The 26,009-nt window shown below is 39.5% G+C and overlaps 1 protein-coding gene and 2 long non-coding RNA genes across 5 annotated transcripts; 1 reads left to right on the forward strand and 2 right to left on the reverse strand.

Annotated features, from left to right (window-relative positions):
* Positions 1–1,367: 1,367 nt before the first annotated feature.
* Positions 1,368–25,265, reverse strand: LOC145452703 (carbohydrate sulfotransferase 1-like). Of its 3 annotated transcripts, XM_080330867.1 has the most exons (12): positions 25,017–25,265; positions 20,095–20,232; positions 19,800–19,937; positions 19,068–19,212; positions 17,872–18,045; positions 10,742–10,871; positions 8,383–8,536; positions 7,921–8,085; positions 6,154–6,296; positions 5,159–5,263; positions 2,921–2,949; positions 1,368–1,518 (listed from the first exon to the last, which is right to left on the reverse strand). In XM_080330867.1, exons 1-12 carry the CDS (start codon positions 25,197–25,199, stop codon positions 1,388–1,390), a joined length of 1,635 nt encoding a protein of 544 aa, XP_080186993.1. In that variant the 5' UTR covers positions 25,200–25,265; the 3' UTR covers positions 1,368–1,387. The 3 variants fall into 3 exon arrangements, with proteins under 3 accessions (XP_080186993.1, XP_080186994.1, XP_080186995.1); XM_080330868.1 differs by lacking the exon at positions 20,095–20,232; XM_080330869.1 differs by lacking the exon at positions 19,800–19,937.
* LOC145452704 (uncharacterized) lies at positions 20,243–23,089 on the forward strand. The gene is made up of 3 exons (XR_013919479.1): positions 20,243–20,825; positions 21,361–21,420; positions 22,398–23,089. It is a non-coding gene; the product is annotated as an uncharacterized LOC145452704 (long non-coding RNA).
* Positions 23,006–25,000, reverse strand: LOC145452706 (uncharacterized). The gene is made up of 2 exons (XR_013919480.1): positions 24,053–25,000; positions 23,006–23,980 (listed from the first exon to the last, which is right to left on the reverse strand). It is a non-coding gene; the product is annotated as an uncharacterized LOC145452706 (long non-coding RNA).
* Positions 25,266–26,009: the final 744 nt, after the last annotated feature.

Genomic DNA, 26,009 nt, shown 5'->3' on the forward strand with positions numbered 1-26,009 from the left:
TGCATATACACTGTATATTATACAGTACCTTGATCGATTCTTCTTTTCTCGGAAAGATATGTCATGTGTATAGCAGTACCGTGTTAATGCATTTAACTTGTGATGATATTATATGCTGTTTGATCATCCGCCATATCGTGATTGTAGCGTTTGCGCTCAATGTAAACTCTATGGAACGCGATATGGTGCATTTGACGGATGAAATATAAGCATATATATTATTTTTGGTAGTAGTGTATCAAGTTATATTCTAGTAGTGATGTTGAATGAAGTGAAATCCTATCGCAGTTCGTTTGTAATGTGATGGATCAATTTTGATTTAAACTTTATACTCGAGTATAAACATGAAGCAATAAAGTGAATCGTGTGTGATGATTGATGAGTGAACCGTAGGTACACAACAGTCGCCTACAGCGTTGTCTTCAAGGACCAACTACTGATCAAATGAAGTGCATGGTTGGGTAATGGGTATTCGCCGCATATCAGGTGTGTGTTTCACGGTCCCGCTGCAGTAGCATAGTCAGAAAGCATATGAGGGGGATATTTGATGAGTGCAAGGACATCTCACATAAAAATCAATAAAAAGGAAAATAACTGATGATAAAATAAACAAAATGATGGTCTCAGGGCCCCATATTTTTTGATCAACACATGTAATTTCAGTGTTACATACATTTCACACACACACACGTGCATCGTGCTCCGAGAAAAGGTTGCCCTTGACTCATCCCTTGAAGCTTGAATCAAAACAGGCAAAGGCCATGAGTTCTGCTAGTGGCAAACACTTGTTGGATAATTCTGTTCGTACAACAAATTATCGAGACGACATATTTCGGGTCGTCAGGAGAGGTTGTTCACATTGTCAATTGTGTGCCGAGTCGGCTTTTATCAAAGCACGTCAACCTTGTTTGTGAGAGAGAGAGAGAGAGAGAGTCTTTATTTTTCATCAAACCAAAATACATAACACTCGGCAGTGGTGGTGGTGCCAACAGAGGAACTTCGTATAACGTCTAAAATTATACATTGAGACCATGCTGTTGACGTCATATTTGGTGAAACGATTGTTACTGTTCTGTCCCTATTAGTTGCTGACGATAACCCCTGACGAGTTGTAGACTAAAATATTCGAGTTTACTTCAATGTATATATATTATTCAATAATACCACATTACGGAAACAAATGAGCATTGTAAAATAAGGAAATGTATTTCCACATACAATTTCTTCAGGCAGCTGCAAATTATACTTATAAATAGCAGAGTTTTGTTGGACGCAATGAATTTTTGGAATGCAAACAAGTCGATTTTAAAGGGTCAATCAATTAGACGTGTCAGCGAGAGGAATTGTGTCAGTAAAATACTTGGTGGTTTTGTTTCGAGCAAAACTTTTAAAATCCCCGACCTTCTTGTAGCCAGCCATTTTCATCACGGATACGCACACTCTCTACCGCTTGCACTGCGGAAAAAGACAACTCCCGGACCCATCTTTGGACTGTCTTCGACGAATCGCGGGAAGTGCCTACGAGACAAAATTTAAAGGCTAGGGATTCAAAATCTTCGTCTGAAATCATGCTGTCAACGCCACCAATTGACAGTTGAACAATATAATATTAAAAATATCTGTTTGGTATGGCATAAGAAACTGATTCCGCCTGAGACAAAGGGTTGGAGTTATTGGAAATGTCAGCCTTGCGATAGTGGCACATAGACAGAGATTGTCAAGCAGCCATCGTTGGTACTCGAGTAGAAGTAATGATACAGAAGTACGTAATAAACGGGGTTACCATATTTTGGAATCGGGAAATGGGGACACTTTTACCAAATCATAAAAGTTGGTTGATCGAAACAAAAACAGCCGGTTTTGATATAATTACTGGTAATCTTGATGTGTTGAAAAAAAGATCAACACTAGGCCTACTACTTCAGTAAACGGCCCATTGTCTGCTCATTGTGAATTATAAACGGTCAAATGAAACAACCAACTTGACATGGTGTTATGCTCAACATACGGCAATATCCTAAATGAAGCAAGACTGCGTGGGCACTGGTTCTTATATCAAGAAGCATACGATGACAAATTGTGGTGTAGGTAGACAACATTGTCAGAACGAAGCAACACGGTCTGTCACCAGCAGTGTACGCACAACTTCAGTGTTGCCAGCCAACCACTGCTGCTGTTGAACGCTCTTTCTCCAATCTTGGCAAGCTACTTAGTGAGGACAGACACTTACTACCCGAGAATGTAGGAAAGTATATTTCGTTGTACTAAAACAAATTTTAATTATTTCCCCAAATGGCGTGATGTAACTACTGGAATTCTTTATAGGTCCAGATTTCATTGAAATAAAGTCTTTTAATGTAAAAATTTGTCAGTTTTTAAGTCAGAAAAAGTTTTTTCAGGCCAAACTACTTCGTAAGGACAGACATTTCCAACCAGAAATGAAGATAAGTAGTACAATTCTAACATTCTGTGGGAAAACACGTAATTTGCATACATTAGGTCGAAATTTGATCAAAATCAAGTTTTTTACTGTCAAAAAATGTCAAAATTGTGATTTTTCAAGTCAAAATCTACCGTTTTTTAGGTAAAAAAATCGCCCTTGTCAACACTATGATTTGACTCCGGATTTACCCACTTTTTCCGCTAATTTTTTGGTAAACAATTGAATATTATATTCACATTGAAATGAGCCCGAATATATTCGGCTGACTCTCGTCACAGGTAATTGTCAGCAACTAGTAGAGAATGGAAAGGAACATCGTGTAGACTAAAAAAAAACGGGGAAAGGAGGACGAAATGCCAAGAAGTAGGACGTTTTAAATTTCCTCGAAAAGGATGACGTATGGTAACCATAGTAAAAAGCAAGTTTTCTAGACATAGTTTGTCCTAAATATCGCCAGAAATGCAGCTGGGGACTTACCATATGGATTATTCCGGCCTCTGCGGAGTCTGGAATACAAAAAAAAGCATCAACGAATTTGTATTTACACTTTCGTACGCTGCTACACACCAACTCCAGGGGAAATAGTGAATTTAGGATTTCAAAATCCTACATTCAACTGATATGGTTGCTCGAATTCAAGTACTTAAAATAACATCGCTTATCTTTGAGTCAACTACAATGCAAATCTCACCATAACAAATCATTCAGGCTCATCGTGAATTATAATCCAGCTAAAATGCAATCTGTGATGGTCTGTATTTTTTTAACTACTCCATGTTGAATTCCAACGACCGGATATTGTACGGAACTCGAATCATGGCTAGCTGGGGTTAGCAAATAACTCGCTGCCGTGTCCCACTTTTATGTCAAACTTTCATGTTGTATCTCCGTGAAGTAGTCTGAGTGAGTGTCAAGCAGACACGAAAACGCCTCATGAAATATGAACTAGTGATATTGTGTATATCTAAGCATTGAACTGGTTTCTGGTTACATTGTCACTGAGTTGACATTGTGTTGCCATATCCAGTTTAACAGTCATGATTAGTGATTACCTTATCAACAACAACATTACTTGCTTAACTGTAGTTACTGTGGAAGAGGTTGAAGCAGGATAAATTTGACACATGACTCGAACCAAGTCATATGACTCTAGACTCAGACGGCTAAGATCGACATTTCATTGTAATTTCAAAGAATAGTAAAGTAACCACCCTATTGGGATATCGTCTATTGATACTGGTACTTGAAAATGCGACCAGATACTTTTGAAAGTGAGGAAATTTGCATATTAGAAATGCGAACCATTCAATATCACCAAACAGAGTTATAAAAGTGGGTTTAACAAAACTTTGACAGGAAACTGAGCAGTCAACACAAGGACTTGGACTCGGACCCGAGTCATAATACCATGACTCAGACTCAAACCCCTGCTCGATGACTTGGACTCGGACTTGGCTCGGTGCTGAATTGAAAATTATTCGACTTGACTCGAGTCAAAATTATAAAAGTGAGATTGACTTGTCACTCGGAGCCTTGTGACTTGGTTACAACCCTGCCAGTGGGATGTGACTAATTGGTTAAGCACCACCGTGTTTACTGTAATTTTCCAAGTATAGTACGCCCCCATGTATAATACGCACCCCTAAAATAACATGTAAATTCTGGGAAAAAGCCTGTACCCATGTATAGTACGCACCCTTCATTTCAGTACATGAATAATTCCGAGATGTCACTCTTGAACAATCATTACACAACGATCGCTAATCATTATACAATTAGCGGGATTGTCTTTAAACGATAGTAGATAGCAGCCAAAGCCTGCGAGGCGGGTGGCGCGATACATCTTGAGCACGAGGAGATCTTTTACAGATGCGATTGCTAATCATTATACAATTAGCGGGATTGTCTTTAAACGATAGTAGATAGCAGCCAGAGCCTGCGAGGCGGGTGGCGCGATACATCTTGAGCACGAGGAGACCTTTTACAGATGCGATTGCTAATCATTATACAATGATTGGTATTGTCTCTAAACGAAAGTAGATAGCAGCCAAAGCCTGCAAGGCCGGCGGCGAGTTAGTTTAGGCCAACGAACCGACATCTTGAGCATGATGCCTATAACAGATGCGATTGCGCCTAGGCTAACGGTTATGTCATGCGCAACAGGTCTGTTGGAGATGCGACTGATTACTCAAGCGATTATATCTTGCGTACATGGCCTCTTGTATATGCGATTGTTCGGGCCTGTCGTTGACGCGAGGAATTGGCGAGGATTGCCGCGCGCGAGTGTCTATCACTGACCTCATTTTGCTCGCGTACAAACGGCAAACCAACTCAGCAGGAGATCGCGTGATTGTGCACAAGGCTCTCGTCAATTAGCAACGCGCTTCCCTTAATTGGCAGCGCGTCACACTCTATAATACGAAATACTACCCGCGATGGCTGAAAGTGATGCGCGATTGGAAACAAACATGAAGAAAGGTGTGATTTCAAGTTTTTTATCGAGGGAGATTTTTTCAAGCGTGTTGTTCCCATATATAATACGCACCCCCCGATTTTAGTGCAAAAAATCGTGTATATTTTGCGGATTATACATGGAAAATTATGGTAAGTTACCGACTACAATGACTACACTAGACCAATAAAATTGACCAGCAAATGGAATAATTATAACGGCCAATGTGTTCATTGAAATCATAGCAAAAACAGAAAACGAACCTTGCCAAATTTTCTTTCTGTGCCAATGAATGAGGAACACCGTCCTTGTGATGACTTTTCGAATCAGTCGTATCATTGGTCTGTCTGATGCTTGAATCCAATTTGCTGTGTAAGGATCGAAATGAAATACTATCTACAAAATACTGCAGTAAATGTGGCAGGTTTTCAAATACTCAAAATTGAATGGGAATTCAATAAAACGAGACTTTGAAGTTTCTAAATCTGACAGTATACTCCACGGAACCAAGAATTAATTCAGAAAACGATGAAATACTGTTTAAGGATCATTTGCGCATTCGTGAGAGCCCAATCCCACACAGGACCCAGTTTACCGTCATATAGTTTTTGACACAGAGCTTTACTCGAAGGTAAGTATCCTGTATTATATTTTAGTGTTGCTAAACGGGAAATACATTTTTGATTAACCCTATATGCACGGTTTCCTTTCTACTCTGATAAAAGCTATGTCGATTGCTTATCGCTTTTCCCTGGATGAGGTGTTAAAAAGGCTAGTAATATTTGATGGAAAATCAGTTTGGACAAACATTCATAATTTTCCAAGCCTACGTGTATCACGCAAAAGTATAGCCCGAATGAAATAAGATTTTTTGCGTCGATACCGATATCGCCAATGTACCATACTTTCGCTGATGAAGCCGATGTTCTGCCAATATCCAAGCATGACATTTCTCAATTCGTACTTCTAATTAAGGGCATTGGTCAGAAAAAATCTCCCATATAAACTTAATTTATTTAAAATGAATCGATTCAACAGTCGGTCTACTAAGAACCTCTCATTTGGAAAAGTTGCAAGAGTGATGATGTCATCATACAGGTCGATACCCATATTACCACGCAGATGGATATCTGCTGAGCTCTATACACATGGTGAACGGTCAGACCTCAATAAATGGTCGATTCATGTGTTCAATTCGTAATCCCAACCATGAAAGAGATCATACTAAATTTTTATGCTGCATATACACCAATCTCACACGTATTTTGGCGATTGTGTAGGAATCAGGGTGTTGCGATGTATCCACCGATTCATCTCGTCAGGAAAATCCAAACCCACAAAATTGTACACGTCACGCGTCACCTGGTACGGCCGGAGTGCAACATCTTCATATCGAACCACCTGACGCATACGAAACATTAGTCTGGGAAACGGAATAATAATTCCTATTAGTTTCTTTATTAATATGCAAATGATTTTGTCAAAGTCACGGCTTTGGGGCAGGTGCAAATCGCTCCTGCTCAGCACTCGTTAATCATAAATTAGCTCCAGTTCATTGAAACTGCTGCTCCGGCTCCAGCTCCGTTGCGTCAAAAATTGATGTAAGGATGAACGTCTTATTTGGAATGTCTAGGCTTTCAAAATAATCACAAAACATTTATTTCTGCAAACAGAATTGTTCAAACACCGTTTGTACAAAAAAAGGATATTGCCTGTATAAAATTATGTGAATTCAGCCAATAGTGATAGCATAACATTGTATGGAATACACCGGAGCCAGAGCTATTTTGCAAACAACTAGCTCCAGCTGCTGCTCAATCGGCATTTGAATTTCACGTAGTCCTCCGGCTCCAAAGCCCTGGTCAAAATGCAGTGTCAAGTGTCAATACTGTAATCGGATTCTAGTACTCGAACCATTGTTCCCACGACTGTGAGTTCCGTCATTCGATGCAAAACTTGACAATCAGAATATTGAAGCTTCAGACCTATACTGAAATGACGAATCGGCAAAACAAAATGAATTCCGTCATGTGATCTGGGACTCGATAGTAGTTTTGTTATAAGGAATAAAGATGTGACGTATTCTGGCTGGTGTCAGAGTTCGACTCCTGCTCGCTATGAAAGATATGACACAAAGGTAGCATGGGTGAATATGAGCAATAGGGCTGCTCCCAATTTCAAATCTTGCTCGCAAGGCGATTAAATCGTCAGGTTGACTGAAAAAAACGATACGCACTAAATTTGAATACATTCTAACCAATAATCGCGAACCTATTACAGTTTGAAATTTTTGAATTCAACGGAAAATATTTCAAATTTATTTTTCAAATTTTACTGGATACCCTATGAAATTGTTACGTTGTCTAAATTAACGATTAATGACAATTTTGGCTAAATTCCAGCCCATAGAACTAAGCGTTGAGTTGAGAAAACAGTTTTTTTTTAACAGCCGTAATGAGCAACCATGATCATAACTGTATCCATCATAACACGCAAACTTTGAAGTAGAGACGTTGTTTTACAAAATCCGCTTTCATTGTCTCTTTAGGGAGATCGTACGACAGGAAATCCCCTGTTCAAATCGTTCACTATAAAATATCCAATCGCAAATTTTTCTCGGGGGTAAAAAACACAACACATAAGCATGCGTAGCCTGGCTGTGGAGTCTGAGTTTCGTTAAATTTTCTCTTACTGAAGTAACAGAAATTTTGAAACACCCTTTACAGTGGGAGTGCAGGTAAAACACATACTTACTGAAGTCAGATGTTACAATGTGTTTCATGTAGGCTGACCTTTCTGTGAGTGCAATTCTCCCAGATTCAAAAAATAGGTTGATTCACTTGATAATTATAATAACTATGTCATAAACATCATTGTGTGAGTAAATCTGCAGGAATGTTAGAGTTGGAATTCTATCAGGAAAATATACGGAGTAAGAGATGAAGTCGGTATATCGTAAATGTCTTAAGTGTTGTTAAGTTAACCGACTCCACAGCCCTGATGCGTAGGCACAAATTAAAACTACCATGTATCTTCCCTTTAGCCACGACGGTGTGTTGAAGACAGCTGTCATTAAATTATTCGCCTGTCGTTGACAAGTTCCGAGCAGAGATTGCCGAAAGTTCATTTTCCCAATAATATGTTTCCGGGAATTTGCGATGCCCCGCGGATCTCGCAATAGATGCAAAACCTTAAAATAGAGACTTAAGTTTTAAGCCTCGCGGCCTGGAGTCTATTATATTACCACAAAATGATGTCCTATAAACTTTCGAATCATAAAAGCGAAGTTTGAAGACATGAAGCCTGGCCTATCAAGGAGAAATACCCAGCAGCATACACAAGCAACATTGTGGGGTCAGATTACCCAAGTTCAACAGTCTTATAAATCCTTTGTGCTGTACTGTATATTGCGACAATGATTTACGCTCACAGGTTATTGTTAGAGAATACCAATTTGTGAAATCATAATGGATACGATGAATATCACCTTGATATCGACGGGCAATTCCGAAGTAATCGCCTCAATATCGTTGATGTCACAAATCCTGATGATTTTCAGCGCGACCAACGATTTTCTCCGACAATCGTTCTCCACAAGCCTCCGATTTATGGTACCGCAATCCTCGTTGCAAAACCTTATACTTTAAAAGAAAAAGAGGAACAAAATGTACTCTACTATAAAGAAATGAAAAGTAATCACAGTGTTTTCACACATAAAATCATCAAGAGTGAAGTATAGAGTTGCTGTGACATCAAACAGATAGCAGGCGAGAACCTCAATGATCAGTGGTTTCTATCCTGTTTTAGTATTCAGGCAGTATTTCAAACCGCATGGAATCACTCAGATACCACTAATTATACCGTAACAAAAATCTTAAAGCATGAAAGCATCGACCAACGAATGTATCCATTAAACGTCCATCTTGGAATTGGCTTTAGGCAGGGTTGACTGGCGTCATTTTCTTAAAAATGAAAAATGACTCGACTCGAGTCAATTTGTGTACAGACTCGAATAGTACTCGATTCGCTGCGCATGTCTTGACCAATTCATATGACTCGAGACATTCAAGTCTCATATATAATAACGATAATTGAAAAAATATGCCCAGAAAATGTCTTTTATCTGTTTGAATAAATATGTTTAGAGCAGTGGTTCCCAACCTTTTTCAGACACGCCCCCCTTTATGATAGTAAAAAATTTCACGCCCCCAATATCGTCATATCACAAAATCCAACCGGGATACTAGCAACCTCAACAGATTGTTTGATGGCATGGAAGGTTATGACAGTTGATGAGAGAATTCAAAAATATGAAATTCGGTATATATATAGAGAAAAACGCGTGAATTGGAGGTAAATCGCGACCACTTCTTTACGCCCCCTTTCAGATGCTTTCACGCCCCCCAGGTTGGGAGCCACTGGTTCAGAGTGAGAAAAATGAGGATATTATGAATCTGAGGTCTTTGATATCAACCAGGGTTGTAATGACTCGAGTCAGCAAAGCCATCAACTAAATTAAAAATTATTAGTAGGGCAAGTTTTGCAACTTTTTTACACCTTCCGACAGCTTCCTAGATACTCAGAGTCTATGTACCCTGATGTTTAAAGCTGTTTGGAGGGATTTTATAGAGCAGATTTTTGCGACTTTTCTCTATTTTTCATATCACTTTTTACTGCAACTTTGATCAAATATTTCATAAAATGTGTTTAAAAACATGCTATGAGCTATTCCTGGTATGTTTCAATTCTCATTTATTGCATAAGAAAGAGCTATTTGATAGGTTAGCTGCATCTCACTGTTATCTATGTGACAATGGCTTGCAAGCAAGAAGTTTAACAACCCCTGCCAAGCACGACCGTGTCCGAACAATATGTAAATAGATCGCTTTATTAATTATGTCGTTTCATTTGAGATTTCACATTTCACATACGCCTAGGCGAGACCGCAGAAAATTACATTTTCACTGGGTCATCTTTTCCAGACTATTGATTTAGTTGAAGTCGCCAAGTGTGAGTGTTTCTGCAACGCCTTGGGTCAAGTTTGCAGACCTAGGGGTTTAGGGCGTGTTATTTGACTTGTTTGATGGGGAGGGGGTTATGGCTATGCTGTTTAGCATTTTTGGGGAAATTTATTCCCGCATTGCATAATTTTCTTGCTGTGTAACGGCAAAAAATGTAATTTTGAATGTCCATGAAATGGCAAAGTGACAGATTTGACTGCTCTACATGAACTAGGTTATACAACGGAACCTTTCGAGTATCTCATACCCTACTAATTCAACAAAAATTATAAATGCAACTTTTTACTGCAACTAATGTCAAAATTAAGTGCAACCTTCTCGCGATATTAGTGCAACAAAAACTTGCCTTAGTTATTAGCATAAATCTGTACCCTAAAACTACCGCTCTATTTGTTCTTCAGAAGCAATGTCAGTTTAAATCAACCAAATAGAGCAGTACAGATATTTATTTAAAGACTTTTGAGTTACATTCGTTTGCTGGTGGTTCTTGGAACGTTTTATGCCACAAACACAAAATAATAAGATCGGTACTTTTATGTGAATTATGAGACAATTTGGTGCGTGCTCAACTCAAAAACTTGACGTGATAGAGAAAAACGGAAGTCATTTTTGAATTCAGCGCCCAAAAGTTAGTTGGATCGACGTCAACAAAAATTGCGTTGCCCAGTTATATCAATATCATTTTACACACAGTGTTTTTTAACCTAACGTAACATTCGGCAGCGTCAGCCCAACAACTTTCCAAAATTCGTTTTCAACGACCACCTTACTGACTATGTGCCAGAATATGCCCCCTGCTATAAAAAAAAAACATTATGAGAGTACCTGGAATTCATGAACAGAGGGCAATGCCTATCTTCACACAATTCCTTTGTGTTCGTCCTGAAACAGATTCCTTCGTTGATACACCCCCTCATGACGTAGCTCCAGGTTAGTCGCTCCTTGGCTGGGATCCCTGAAATTTCAACAGCATAGGCCTGTTGTAGTCGTGAGAACTTTAGGTCTCTAGGTTCAAGTTAATTCATAAAATTTCATCAGTCCAAAAATCACAACACTGCGATGCAATGAAAGATAGGAAGGTGCCGAAACGACTTGGAGTAGTCTTTGCGATCAGACACCCACCTGGGCATAGGCGATGAAAAAACGAGGCATGCACACTTTTCGTATTTCGCGTAGTTTCAACTGATCAATTTTCCCCAGGTAACTCCTATGCAAGTGCATACTTATGGCTCAGGTCAAATGCTGTATCGTTTCGAGAAAGATCAGTGGCGAAAACCAAACAGGCTGTTCATAAGTCTAATCGGACCTGTTGGATTTAGGACAGTTGCGACAGTCACACGACAGTGTCTGTAGATTAAATCGAAACGAGTTAAGAGACACAATTTCTTCAAATCGAAAATTTGACGTGGCATGCATAACTTTTTTTAGAAATACCGTAATTTTCTGAATATAGTGCGCCCCCATGTATAATACGCACCCTTAAAATGACGTGAATATTCTGGGAAAAAGCCTGTACCCATGTATAGTACGCACCCTGCATTCGCAGTACATGAATAGTTGCGTTTTAGTACACGATGTTGTTCTGTTTTGCGATGTCACTGTCGAACAATCATGACATGATCGCTAATCAAAATACAATTAACGGCGTTGTCTCTAACGAGAGTAGATAGTAGCCAAAACCCGTGAGGTCGGCGACGCGATAGTTCAGGCTAGCGACACACGACATCTATCTTGCGCACGAGGCCTATTACAATTACAGATGCGATTGCTCAGGCCAACGGTTATGTCGGGCGCACCAGTCCCGTTGGAGATGCGACTGATTACGCAAGCGATTATATCTTGCGCACATGGCCTCTTGTGTATGCGATTGTCAAGGCCTGTCGCTGACGCGATGAATCAACATTCAACAAGGATTGCAGCGCACGCTTGTAGCAATCAGCGACCTGATTTCGCTCACGTACAAACTGCAAACCAGCTCAGCAAGAGATCGCGTGCTTCGCAGACAACTCTCGTTAATTAGAAACACGCTTTTCGTTAATTGGCAACAACGCGCTCTATTTGGCAGCGCGTTACACTCTATAATACGAATTACGGGGCCCAATGGCTAGAGGTGATGCGCGATTTAAACAAACATGAAGAAAGGTGTGATTTCAAGTTTTTGATCGAGGGATTTTTTTTTCAAGGCTCGCTGTACCCATGTATAATACGCACCCCCTATTTTAGGGCAAAAAATCGGTAAAATTTTGCGCATTATACATGGAAAATTACGGTATGTAATGATCATCACACAGGGCTTGGATACATGGAAAGGGGTGCAGAAACTGACAAACTGACGAAACGACTTGCAGGAGTCTTTGAAATCAGACACCCACCTTGACCTAGAAGTAGAAAAGAAGCAGGCACACTGAATGAAAAGTAAGGCAGAGAATATAAAAGGCAAGCGACAAAATGATGTAGTTAATGAGTACGGCTGAACAATAGATCAAATTACCAGATTTATTGACAATAGGGTACAATACAATACAATGCATTGGGTTATAATTTTCATCTGAACAAGTTACACACAATGTACAAGGAGATAAGACACAATGCAATGTAACGAACAGATAGGAGGATGTCGAACGACACGCATCAGTAGCGATCCTTTACTCAAACATCCACCTCGGCCTAGATGTGCCCGATGTCACAGTTCTTTTTTCGATGTTGATGTTGACAGTGGAAGACTATTATTTATCGTTTCAGTAAATATTCTCACAATACCGCAGAAGCGCCAATGTAGATAATTGTGTCATACTTGATAAAACATCAAAGATACACACTCGGCTGGTAATTTTTATCAATTACAAGGATGCAAGATATTCGATATTCGGTTCGGTTTATTAGCAATTTTTATCAGTTCAATAAACCACAAAATTGCGATACAATGAAAAGATAGAAAGGTGTCAAAACGACTTGGAGTAGTCTTTGGAATCAGGCACCCACCTTGGCTAAGGTGATGCAAAGAGGAGGCACGCACACAGAATAAAAAGTAAAAGAAGATAGTACAGAAAAAAGCAAGCGACAAAAAATGGGGTGGAATGTCACGGTAGGCGAGATCGATAGGACAGTTCGTAGTCCGGTAATCCAGTCAGCCAACTCTTTTTTCAAACAAAACCGGGAAAGATGGAGCATCATTGCACAAACAATGCAAAATCAAACCGATAAATATTACCCGGGCTAAGAAGAATTTGCTGTGGTCTCTATGTCTCCTCTATGTACTTGGGAGTTGTAAAGACAATGAAATAACAAAGTCCACTGGAGTTGATAACCACTCAAGTCTACCTGCCACAAATCGATATGCGACAGTAAAATGGTTATCGTATCGTTTGAAGTGACCAACTGACATAAAATTTCCGGCCAGCTTGGGATGACATATTTTTGATAATCATATGCAGATCATAGGCCTAAACCAGGGGTGTCAAACATACGACCCGCCGAGTCATTTCATCCGGCGTACGGACGAATTCTGAGTTGTATGTATCGATCAAATTTGTAACAAATGTTAAGATTTTTTGTAGGAATTTCTTTCAATAAATAATGCCTCAAGACAGCAAAAGCAGAGCATGTCCTTTGTCCACAGCAGACTTGGACAACTAGAAAATTTTCAGCATTTCCAAATTAGATTAGAATTAGAATCAGAGCTACACAGTTTTTCCAAATTAGATCAGAATTAGAATTAGAGCTACACAGCTTTTTCCAAATTAGATTAGAATTAGAATTAGAGCTACTGAATTCGCCAAAACTTGGAAATTGAATGAAATTGTGAATGGGAAACGAATACAGCAAAAATCAGTTCATATCAAATCACAGTGTGTGGTGCAAAAGGCCGTCAGGCGATAGGCGCCACATATTTTTGTTAAATAAACAACGATAACAACAACACCAGTGCATTCCCATAACCATGAGAATGGTTAACTTCTGTACCCCCAGCTTGGCTCATTTTTTATTATAGGCTACTTTAATAAAATATTACTTCTTTTATGGTAACCATAGGCATCGCCCATGTCAGTCAGAACGGCGTTGTACTAACATAACGTTTTAAAAACTAGAATGTTGCAGTGTTGGGATGACTCGAGTCACCTTTTTCGTATGACTGACTTGACTCGAGTCACTTTGCTACAATGACTTGACTTGGACTTGACTCGGCATATCAGAAATGTGGATTGACTCGTGACTTGGAGCAAAATTCACGAGTCAATTTCAAGTCATCAAGCAATCGGTGTCGTCAAAAATCACTGCATCTTGCATATGTTTGGATTGTTCACGTAACACTGGTGTAACCCGTGAGAGCGACCAATCAATCAATGATCGTGCGTTTTACTGAGCCTCCATTGTTCTCTCACAAGTAAATTGACCACAAACGAAGTGCTCGAAACTTACAGCTTACGCTGCCGTGAACTAGTAGTAAAGTAATTTAGTAGCAAAATGTCTATTTCTGTTCCCTGTTCTTACGTTATTCAAACCTCTTGTTTCATCGAAATTGAATTCGAATATAGTTTACATAGTCCTCAACCATTGTCGCAGGCTCGAATTGTATCATATCAATTTGTAGATGGGTAACGTATTGCATCCTATCAATTCGTTTCTCCATTCTCAATTTTGGCTGGTAACCATAAACTGAGGCTATGCAACTACTTGTATAGTTTAACAGGGCCTTCTTGCGTGTATTGAATTCTATATTCGTTCATCGGTTCGGAATCAATGACTACTCAATCTGTATTTCAGACAGCTCGCAAAATGCAATGACGTAATCATGCCTCACACTTCGAAAAAGCAACTTGATTTGAATTGTGACTTGACTCGACTTCAGTTGAGTCACCTTCGAAATTCGATTGACTTGACTTGACTCGAGTCAAAATGTGCAATGACTCGAAATGACTCGTTACTCGAAGGTAGTGACTTGATCCCAACACTGGAATGTTGTTCGCAGACTACAAGCTACTATACCAGGCTATTATTCGTCATAATAATTACTATGACTGCACGTTGTGTAAGGCGATGGCAGCTTGGCACTGGATTTCCCTGCGCGAGAGGGATATTCTTGTTAACTCGCTGCAATATGCCTCGGACAAAGAGGCATTTTCAGGAAATCAATAATTAGATTAGAACTAAAATTAGAGAATAGGGACATTTCACAAATTAGATTAGAATTAAAATTAGATCATAAGAACATTTCATAAATTAGATTAGAATTAGAATTAGAGCATGGAAACATTTAACAAATTAGATTAGAATTAGATTACTTGCATTTCGCTCTAATTTAGTGAAATTAGAATACTAGAATTATCTTGTTGTTCAAGTCTGGTCCACAGGCAATATTATTACCACTCAGCTGTTGTGTTGTGGTTTCTTTCTAGTTACCACCCGGAAAAACTCTGAATTTATCACCCAATTTCGAGAAGGTTTTGGGTCCACATCAAGTTTAGAGTTTTACGGAAACATAGCTATTCACAGAAGCGAAAACGCCAATGTGAAACTGTTTTAAGCAGTTTACATGTAGTAGTGGCTATAGGAAAATACAATGCAAATATCCGTGGTTGCACTGCCATGTCACTTCTTAGTCCTTACTCAAAAGGTGCCCGGCCTCCAGGCAAACCTGAATAGGCATTGTTCGCGAATAAAGGTGTTGCTACTTGCTAGAATAAAACCCCTATGATCCGTGGTACAATGAAATATACTATTATCTGTACATACTTGATAATAAAGTATACAAGTCAAAAGATAGGGCATCATTTTGGAGTCAGTTGACTGGTGCCGCCCGCAAGCGATTTGAAGGTTTAAATCCGGCCCACGACGCAATTTGAGTTTGACACCCCTGGCCTAAACAGTGAGCACCAACAGGATATAGATGATATGCTATTGATGGTATTCTGAGACTTCTGCTACTGGTAATACCGCATCTCAAGATTATAACCAGGCCGATTATATCATTTGATCACTGTCATTGCAAAACTATTGCATTTGTATTGGTCTGGCGGAATCACTGCAAAACTCGAGACGCCTATTGAACTGGATCAAATTGCGCAAATAAATTTATTTCCAGGCTACGGACATCTGCTAACTAGTAGGCTATACATGAACTTTGTCGCTTTCTTCTAAGCAGCCATCTACAAGCATCAGTATATGTGGTCTGTTCCTGTTACTCTCTGTCAGTTTGGGTTCCGTTGATACTCTTCAACACTCTATTCCTATCAGAGTTACAACACGGAATTCTTCGCTGGACTGCTGCCTGCAAGAATACGATTGACCCACTGCAAAAACTACAACATCGGATCATCTGTATCATTGCCAAAGCCCCACAAGGGCCTGCATGTGCAACTGGTGAATCGCTACTCAAAAGATTTGGTGTTCTAAACAAAGAAGATATGAGGAAGCTAGAAATTGTCAAGTTCATGTGTCAGTTCCATTGCGGTCAATGTCCCTCAAATTTCAACGACTACTTCGCCTAGGAGTCAAAAGCGCACAAGTACGGCACTTGCGGTTCGACAAAGAACAACTACAATATGATCAGTCGTCGAGCATGTCCGCATTCAAGTCGAAATACAAGCAATTTCTTCTAAATCAATACTAGCCAGTCTTCAGGATTACCGGACCACGACCTAACATCGACCTCGCCCTCCGCCACATGCCACCCCATTTTGTCGCTTGCATCTTATATTCTCTGCATTACTTTTCATTCAGTGTGCATGCCTCTTATTTACTTCGCCTAGGCTAAGGTGGGTGTCTGATCTTAATGGCTACTCCAAGTTGTTTCGACACCCTCCTATCTTTTCATTGTATCGCAGTCTTGTGATGTTTTGAAACGATGAAAATATTAATAAACCTGACTGACTGACGCATTGCTCTATCAAGTATGCCGGACCCCAATTGTGGAACAGTATCTCACCGGCTATCCGACAGTCGTCGATCATGCCTGCAGTCAAGTCGAAATACAAGCAATTGCTTCTAAATGAATACTAGTCAGCCCTCGGGATCACCGGACCACGATATAACATATCGATTTCGCCTTCCGACACATGCCACCTAATTTTGTCACTTGCCTTTTATATTCTCTGCTTTCATTCAGTGTGCATGCCTCTTCTCTACTTCGCCTAGGTCATTGGATCCCAACCGGGGAGGAATTCCCCCTTTAGGAGGAATTTTGAAATTTTGAGGGGGGAATCTGGATTTAGGGTTGTTTCGGAAGATACACTGCGTTCACAAGTTTTTTTAAAGATTTTATGGTAGAACTGTTAAGTATGAAACTAGTTCTTTACAATTGTATGTATATTTGGCTGATTTTTAGCTGGGTATATGTTTAAATGCCTTCTGTAGATATTACAGCCCCTGATAAAGTGAGGCTCACGAGACGATTCCGTTGGGCCCGTGACAGCCTCTCCACCAAATTGCTACTAAGCGGGAAATAGTCATGCTGAATTAAAACACAAAGGCTGCAGGTGAAAATGTTTACCTAAGCGAGCCAACATGAAAAACATACCAAATTCATTGATTCAACTCAAGACCATAGCAAGCGAATTTGGTGATTTAGTTTTCGTCAGTAGGTACCAGACCGGTAAAAACAGGCCAAATTTGGCGGTACCTTAGCAAAGTGAAATGCTGTCCGCGTTCGACAAAATTTCGGCATATCTGAATATGTTTGGCCATTGTTCGGTCAACAAAGGTTGTGCGTTAAAAAGCGCCTTTTTCAGGAACAGTCAACTTTTTGATGGGGGAGGGGGAATTTTAGCTCAAATATCGGCCAGGGGGTCCACGAGACGAAAAAGGTTGAAAACCACTGGCCTAGGCCAAGGCGGGTGTCTGATTTCAAAGACTCCTGCAAGTCGTTTCGACACCCTTCTATCTTTTCCCTGTATCGCAGTTTTGTGGTGTTTTGAAATGATGAAAATATTAATAAAACTGATACTGATGTAGTTTACCTGCATACACCTTCAACCAATCGGGCAAAGTGCACTGGACAAGGCTCTTCAGTATCTGGATTTTCAATTCTCTGTGCAGCACACAACGCGGCGAATCCCTGAGCGGGAATAGGGGTTCGAACATGTAAAATACGTCGGGATGTTGATTGAACAGCTGTCCGAAAAACGACGAGCCTAATAGATAATTTGGATTAGAAGGCTATTGAAATAAAAGTGAATGTAGACAAAAAATATAACAGAAGACTAAGTAGTAAGTGAAGACAAAATAGGATTGGTACTCCATTGCTTTTCGCCCCTGGAGTTACCAAGAAATGAGCATTTGCAAGTGCACATGGAAAGGAAGCAGCCTGCTCCTTGATAAGAAACTATAAAGAAGACCATGCCTAACAGCATGGTTGTAATGACTCGAGTCACGATATTTTGGTGACTTGACTTGACTCGGGTCACTTTCTCAGATACAGAAAATGACTCGACTCAACTTGTACTCAAGTCATTGCGTTTGACCGCGACTCGAGACTTGGACGGCCAAGACCGACATTTCATTGTAATTTTGAAGAATAGTAAAGTTACCACACCTTTGGTTCTTTGTTTGTTAATACTGGTACTTGAAAATCCGACCAGAAACTGTTGAAAGTGAGAAAATTAGTTTTATATATAAATGGCAAGCATTCTATATCACCCAGTAGAGTTGTGACAAGATGGTTTAATAAGACTATCACTCGAAACTGAACAGTCAACACAATGACTTGGACTCGGACTCGAGTCATAACACTATGACTCGACTCGACCCTCTGCTCGTCGACTTAGAATCGGACTTGACTCGGTGGTGAATTGAAAATGACTCCACTTGACTCGAGTCAAAGCCATAAAAATGACATTGACTTGTAACTCGGAACCTTGTGACTCGGTTACAACCCTGCCTGGAGCAATACACAAATACAAATAATCTTAGATCAGGAAATACCGTATTTCTGCTTTGTGAATAAAGTTTGAGTTGCAATATGCACACAGCTCAAGGTTTTACATCCTGTTAGCGTTAAAATTATAGCGACAAAGATCTTACAAACGAATCTTCAAAAAAATCAGCAGTCGCTAGCAACAAAACACGAACCGATTCAAAGGTTTTCAGATACTGAGACCTAGCTGCCCGCCAGTCGATGTTCAAATTTCTGATGGAAAAATTCATTGTTTGTAACCTGATCTATGATTCGTTAATATAATCACAACGCGTGTCTGCTTTGGCAAAGGAGCTTCTATCTTCGCCAAATATTCCAAATACTTTGCATAAGCATGCGAGCGACTTTTGTACCACCTGGGTTTGTAGGATGGGATCCGTTTTAACTGTGAAATGGGTTATGAATAGGGCTGGGCACAATGATTCGAGTACTCGAATCTGAATCGAGTATTAATTTTGATGATTCGAGTCGAGTAGTAAAAGACGATTTTTTCGAGTACTGAAATTATACGCTCCTCGCAACTGAAAGTTAATTTACTGACGAGATTTATAGATTTGATACTATTTTCCAATGAGGAAGCCTTAAAACCGTGATTGGCGGTATCGCAGCATACGAGACATAGTACAAAGCTACGAACGTTACTGGATATAACACATTTCCGTAGTCATGATCATCCCACCACATTGTCAAGAAGTGCAATGAAATCGGGATGGTCGAAAAAATACAAAAGTATCTTTAATGTGACGGATAAGAGGCAGTATGTTCTTCGTGGTGGCATAAAAGGTACATATTTGAACTTTGACATAGTACATTCGGCTGTGACGTCATAATGAGTGATACTCGAATACTCGACTCGACTCGAAGCATTTTACGTGATTCAGAATCGAATCACCCAGGTACTCGATTTTGCCCAGCCCTAGTTATGAACCAATGGTCGACAGCAATGATGTCCGTATGTCTATTTTTCCTTACCTTGGTTTTACTGACAGTTATATCAGCACTTGATTTCACAGTAGGGCTAGGGTCAATGTCAGAGGTGTTGTCAATATGTATTTTGCGTCTAAGTGTTTCAACATGTCCATCTGGCAAAGTTATTGATCGAGAAACATCCTGTAATACATAGGTTCGTACATTTAGGTTACTTCATAAGTTTCAAGATTTACATTTGTACAACATGAGCATGTAGTATGGAATCCGTTTCAACTATGAAATGGGTTATGAACTAATGGTCGACAGCAATAATGTCCATATGTCTATTTTTCCTTACCTTGGTTTTATTGACAGTTATATCAGCACTTGATTTCAGAGTAGGGCGAGGGTCAATGTCAGAGGTGTCGTCAATATGTATTTTGCGTCCAAGTGTTTCGACATGTTCATCTGGCAAAGTTATTGATCGAGAAACATCCTGTAATGCATGAGTTCGTACATTTAGGGTGGAGGCCAAAAATATAGATCAAATAAAAGATCTGGGGATTTTGCACGTTGCTGGATTTTCTGCGGACCAGAAAGGTAGATTAGTAAGATTCTGCCAGGACCGACTGAGTATAGACTGCTGCTTCTTGATCCTGGTCGACACCAGGATTAAAGTCTAGATTAAGGTACACAAGCATACAAATTTGGCGAGGTTTGTAATAGTTATGACATTGTAGATTGAAATTGCTTATCTGAGGCTCATTATAAAGATAGGGAATATTGCATGTTAGCGATATTTTGTTACCGGTACTCAATTGTGCTTCTCCTTATTGACTGATGATCATGTTATTACAGAATGTTTAATGATAATTGCATACAAACTATGTAATAAATGAGTTCTGCCGTTCTCTTGCATTGGAAACAATCTACCAAGCCGTGAAATGCTACATCACCAATTATGGCAAAAAACAGAACAGCAATTGAAGGTTGCTTCAAAACAAGAAAAAGTCTCAAAACTGAAAATGACAGAAGGCCTTCAGAACATTCAACGGCATCTGACCCGGTGACGGTGCTATTTATTGCAAGGTAAGTTTGTAGACATTAATTATATCCATAATATGGCGCATATAAGTAAATTAATGGTTAAAGCTGTCATACCAGCACAGGTTCAGCCATTTGAACATCATTTTGAAAATGATTCCACCATTTCGTCTGTAGTTACTGTAGAAAATAAATCATGTAAGTTATTTTGTGAGAGAGTAATGAGAACTTGTTCGATATATTGACCACATCGAGAAGTGTTCCCCAGAATGAAGATCGGTTCGTGTCAGAGGCAACTCTTCTCGTTATTTTCATCACTACTTTTTGCTAACATATCAATTGTACAAGTGTAGATGTATATTATATCGATTTCTTACCCGGTGGTGTATTGAAGGGAACGCATTCACAATATCAAACGTTTTTGTCATACATTCAGCGATTTTATAATGAAATTTTTTGCTCGTCGTCAAATGATCGGTTTGAGTATTTTTCACCATCACTAGCAAATATGCATGTGCAATTGTGCATTGTACATGTGTAAACATACGTATAGCCTCAAATCCTTCTGAAACATTCACAGAAACAAGCTACATGGAATCGCAGTCAACATGCGTGACAAAGACGAGGGATCTGCCACCTGGTATGTAGCTTATACTCATTTGGATTTCAAGTCGAGTTGATATTTTAAAATATACAATCTTGCAGTTTCGGAGGGTTTGGCAAACTTTTGCTCCACTGCCCCAACCATTGTTATGTAAAAATTTCCCACTTTGTACTTGATTTTCTAGTGAAGTGTATCTGCGAACGATAGAGTTGGAAATGGTGTTTGACTGCTCGAAAGATTGCTGATTACCAGTACAATGCACATAGTTACAATCCTGTAACAATTGATATAAGATGGTGTACAATGGAGCCTGGCCGATTATATCGCTTTGCCGATAATATAGAGTCGATATCACTCTTTGAAAGAATTATTGGTATCGGCCATTGGAAATGAATATATATGGGCAGTTTTCGTGAGGTTACAGCATGGTGATAGGAAGTCCATAAAATATAATCTTTGACCACTAGACTGAGAATATTGATATATTTCACATATATTACACTCTACAGGTGTCCTGATACAGCCTTTCTAGTTTATTTCCTGTCCAAGTATAGCATTGGCTGTAAAGCTGTTCAAATAGAAGCCCTGAAGTTTTTCGAATGCGCATTTTAAGGTATTCCACACAATTTGAATATAGGCTATAGTGGTTATCGGTGAAGGAGTTAGATATTGGTTTTATCGGTATCGGCCCAAAACTCCAATATCAGTCGGGCTCTAGTATACAAATACAATACAATGAAAACTACCAATTCTGCACTTTGTGATCAGCTGGTTGCAGAATACAAGTTTTTAATGACTAGAGACTGACCGATTATTGGTTCACCGCTCATATCGAATGGATACCACACTTGGAAACAGATATTGATATCAGGCATTAGAGGAAAAAATATCAGCCAACAAGGCAAGGAGAATTTCCAAATGATTTCTTTGTGATTGGCTTCCTAATACAAGTTTTAGTTTAATCATTGGTTACTACCTCATCGCAGAGTCAATATGAACTTCTTTTAATTCAGAAAAACAATGAGCTGAGAATTAAACTGATGGTGTCCAAGATTGAGGAGCTCAAAGAAAGAAAAGACACAAGAGACGAAGAATGATATTTCAGAAAGCAAGAATTCGAAATGCGTATTGAAGAACATGTGATAAAAATGGAAAAATATAGATTAGAACTTGGACAATTGAGGAATTAGTGACATATGTAATGCAATATTTCTTTGTTCAATTATGTCAAGTTATGTAAATAGCCGAATACGCATTTTCTGAAAAGCAACATTTCTTTATAATATTTCATTGTACCTGCCTGCAAATTGTTCCTCGCCTTATAGGCAACTTGGATTTTCTGTGCGCGGAGACCATGTCAGCACTGCGCATTTGCGCACGTGAGTAGCTTAGAGGGAACATTGCTTATAGGTATTATCGACGGTGCACATTTTTTGAAATGCAACATTTCTTTATAATATTTCATTGTTCCTCGCCTTATAGGTATTGTCGACGGTGCAAATATTTCGGTACATTTTTTCAATTCATATTTGTCAATTTGAATACAAATAATGGGACACCTGCCCTTTGTTTATTATCTACAGTGCAATTGTAGTTGAATCTTTCATTCCACGAAGTCATGCACATTTCATTCTCTTTATTATTTTTACACCAGCACGGTTTACTGTGTTCGTTAAAATTTTAAAATAAACATAATTAGTAGAAATATGTGTTGATCTTATTTTCAAGATAGGCTATTGCGTCAGTGTATCCAACTTCAGATGTTGTATCCGCAGCTTCCTCGGGAGTAACTGCAATATCAGGAACTGGCTCATTGGTTTTTGCAGCAAAATTGTGCAAACATATTGTTGCAATGATTGCCACGACGGTGTTTTCGATTTGCATTCGCATAGGATTTAGCAACATCTGGAAACGCTGTTTGAGAATGCCAAAGCATTGTTCGATCAGCACGCGTGTCTTTGAGTGCATATAGCTGTATTTTTTTTCTTGTTCAGCCTGTGGATTTGTTAATGGAGTCATCAGGTACATTTTTAGAGCATAGATCCTCTGTCTCCCAGCAAAATCCCATTGTATTTTTCCTGGCCGAGCTCGTAATTTTAATCTGGAATTTGAAAAAGTTCTTGAGTCATGAGTACTCCCTGGCCATCTCACAACAGCATTAGTCACTACCGGTATTCTCTTGGCATTGCAGTCCATTTGACAGTTCGAAGAAAAATATCCTCTCCTGCAACGATAAGCTTTTCTGGTACAGAGTCACCTGGGAACTTTATTGGGATATGGGTACCATCAATGCAACCGATGACATTTGGAACTCCACCTATGTCAAAGAAATCACTCTTTGTTCGTAACAAATCATCCAATCGTGGGATAAATTTTCTCTGTTCTCTGATAATGCCCGAGAAATGCAGTGGATGATTCGGCGTGCAGTTTTCCGGCTGCCACCAATCAAGTCAGCATCTGTTTGTTGAAAATGACCGTAGCAAAAAATCGGAGAGCACAGAGTATTGCATCATGGGGTGCATAGCTTGGCACCGTACATCCAACCATGGGCTGTCTTTAATCATGTCCAAGAATTACTGTAGCTCCCTTGTAAAATCTGTAGCGGTCATCAACGAATTCATTTTCTGGGTATTTTACAAATGAGTCCGATATGTTTGCCAAGTAATACCTGGGCATGGCAATTGTATTCTCGCCGGTCCGAACTGCCATCTACGGTACGATGTCCAAAATATCCATACTACAGACAGTAATAACAACAGTACCAGGTTGCAATGCCGTCTTTAGAACTTATAACTGTCAATAAACTACAGAGTAATATGCATTAAAGCTGCAAAGTGGCTTCAAATCAATTTCATAAGCCTACCTAGGAAACAATGGCATTCATAGCACATGACCAAAATCGACGACATTTCCAATCAGCATTGCCAAAGCAATATTTACTACGAAGTCGATGCGTTGACATGGCAACCTTCCACGGATCACTACATTTTGCGTCATTTTGACGCAATAGCGTCCTACATCCTGGATTTGTAGATCTACTTACTGCGCACGAACATCCAATGTTTTGGCGTGCGGATCATCTACTTCTAAATCGGGAGATCTTGGAACTCGCTGATTAAGCGAAAATCCAGGATGTTTTTACTCAGCTTTTTGGCCTCCACCCTTAGGCTACTTCAAAATTTTCAAGATTTAAATGTCAGAGATTGTTCTGAACATAATAGAAAAAGTTGCAATTGGAGAAAAAATTGATGCCACTGCATTGTTGCATATTATGATACCGGTTCCAGACACTTCGGCCAAAGATATCTCGGACAACAGATTACATTTTAATACCGCAATTGCAATTTGTACGACTGCTGCCACTGCAATGAAACCGTCAAGGGAATGTGTTTTCCGTTGAGCCACGATAATAAAATGTTACTGATGCCTTACTAGGCATAGGCTAGACCGATTTTTGAAGCATAGCCCAGTTATAAGTATAACCTTGTTGATTAGCTGATTCGTATATTATATATTTGGTGTGACATCACATCTAGGTCAATACGTTTGCTAATTTCCAATTTGATGATAATATAATAGGTCGGATCGTTGCGGTACGGAACTGAAGACTACTATAGAATCGGAAAACTTACCTTCGTAGTTTCTACAAGAATTTTAACGCTGGTGGATGGCTGATCGATGACGAGTTTTTTCGATAAAGACATGCTGCTGTAAGACCGGTACGTGGACAAATAGCTAACGCTCAAAATGAAATAGCCTAACGCTGACAGCAAAACGATGGCACAGACGGCCCACGCATTCGTTAAGAAACGCATTGCAGTGCACTTGGGATTTAGAATTTGTCTACGTATGCCATACCGTAACTATAGAGACTGCCTCTATACCGTAACTTTGCGTTGTCGTACGCCTCTCTGCGTACTGATCCTTATTACGTCACAAACTCACAAAGATGGATTTGAATGGTCTATTCATATTGAAATGAACCCGACACTGGCCTGGGGTAGCCTAATCGTCAGTAAATTATAGAGAATGGAAAATAACATCGTATATCAAAAAACATATCAAAATATGACGTTACCAGCATGAAATTCCTAATACGAGAGCATGTACTATTTGTAGATGATACACAAACTCTGATTGTTCACACAGCCTTGCCGGCTGTACTTTGATAAAAGTCGACTACAAGGCACACAAATGACAGTGCGAACGGCCCCTCCCTACGACACGAAATCTGTCGTCTCGGTAATTTTTCGCACAGGCCGGATTATCCAACAGATGTTTGCCAATGGCAAAATTTTTGGCCTTTGATTGCTGAGCATCTGGGTTGAGCAGATGAGACATGGGCAGAGGTGGTCAACGTGGTCAAGAAAGCTACTCAAGTAGAAGTAGAAGTAGCGGCGAAAAATTCTACTCAAGTACGAGTAGAAGTATTTCTTCCGTAAGCCACCTAAAACTACTTGAAGTAGAAGTATTATTGACTGACTTTAAAACTACTCAAGTAAGTAAGTAGTTTTGAAAACAGTCGTCTATTCGTTCGCATGGACTGTCAAAAGCTGCAAATTGAGCTATGCGGAAGGTGCAGAGAGCTTGATTCGTATTGATGCATCCCAGGAGGTATCAATTTT

This window comes from Botryllus schlosseri, chromosome 12 (genome assembly GCF_051294905.1).
Source record: "Botryllus schlosseri isolate E-star chromosome 12, Bs_hap1, whole genome shotgun sequence".
Classification (NCBI taxonomy): domain Eukaryota; kingdom Metazoa; phylum Chordata; class Ascidiacea; order Stolidobranchia; family Styelidae; genus Botryllus; species Botryllus schlosseri.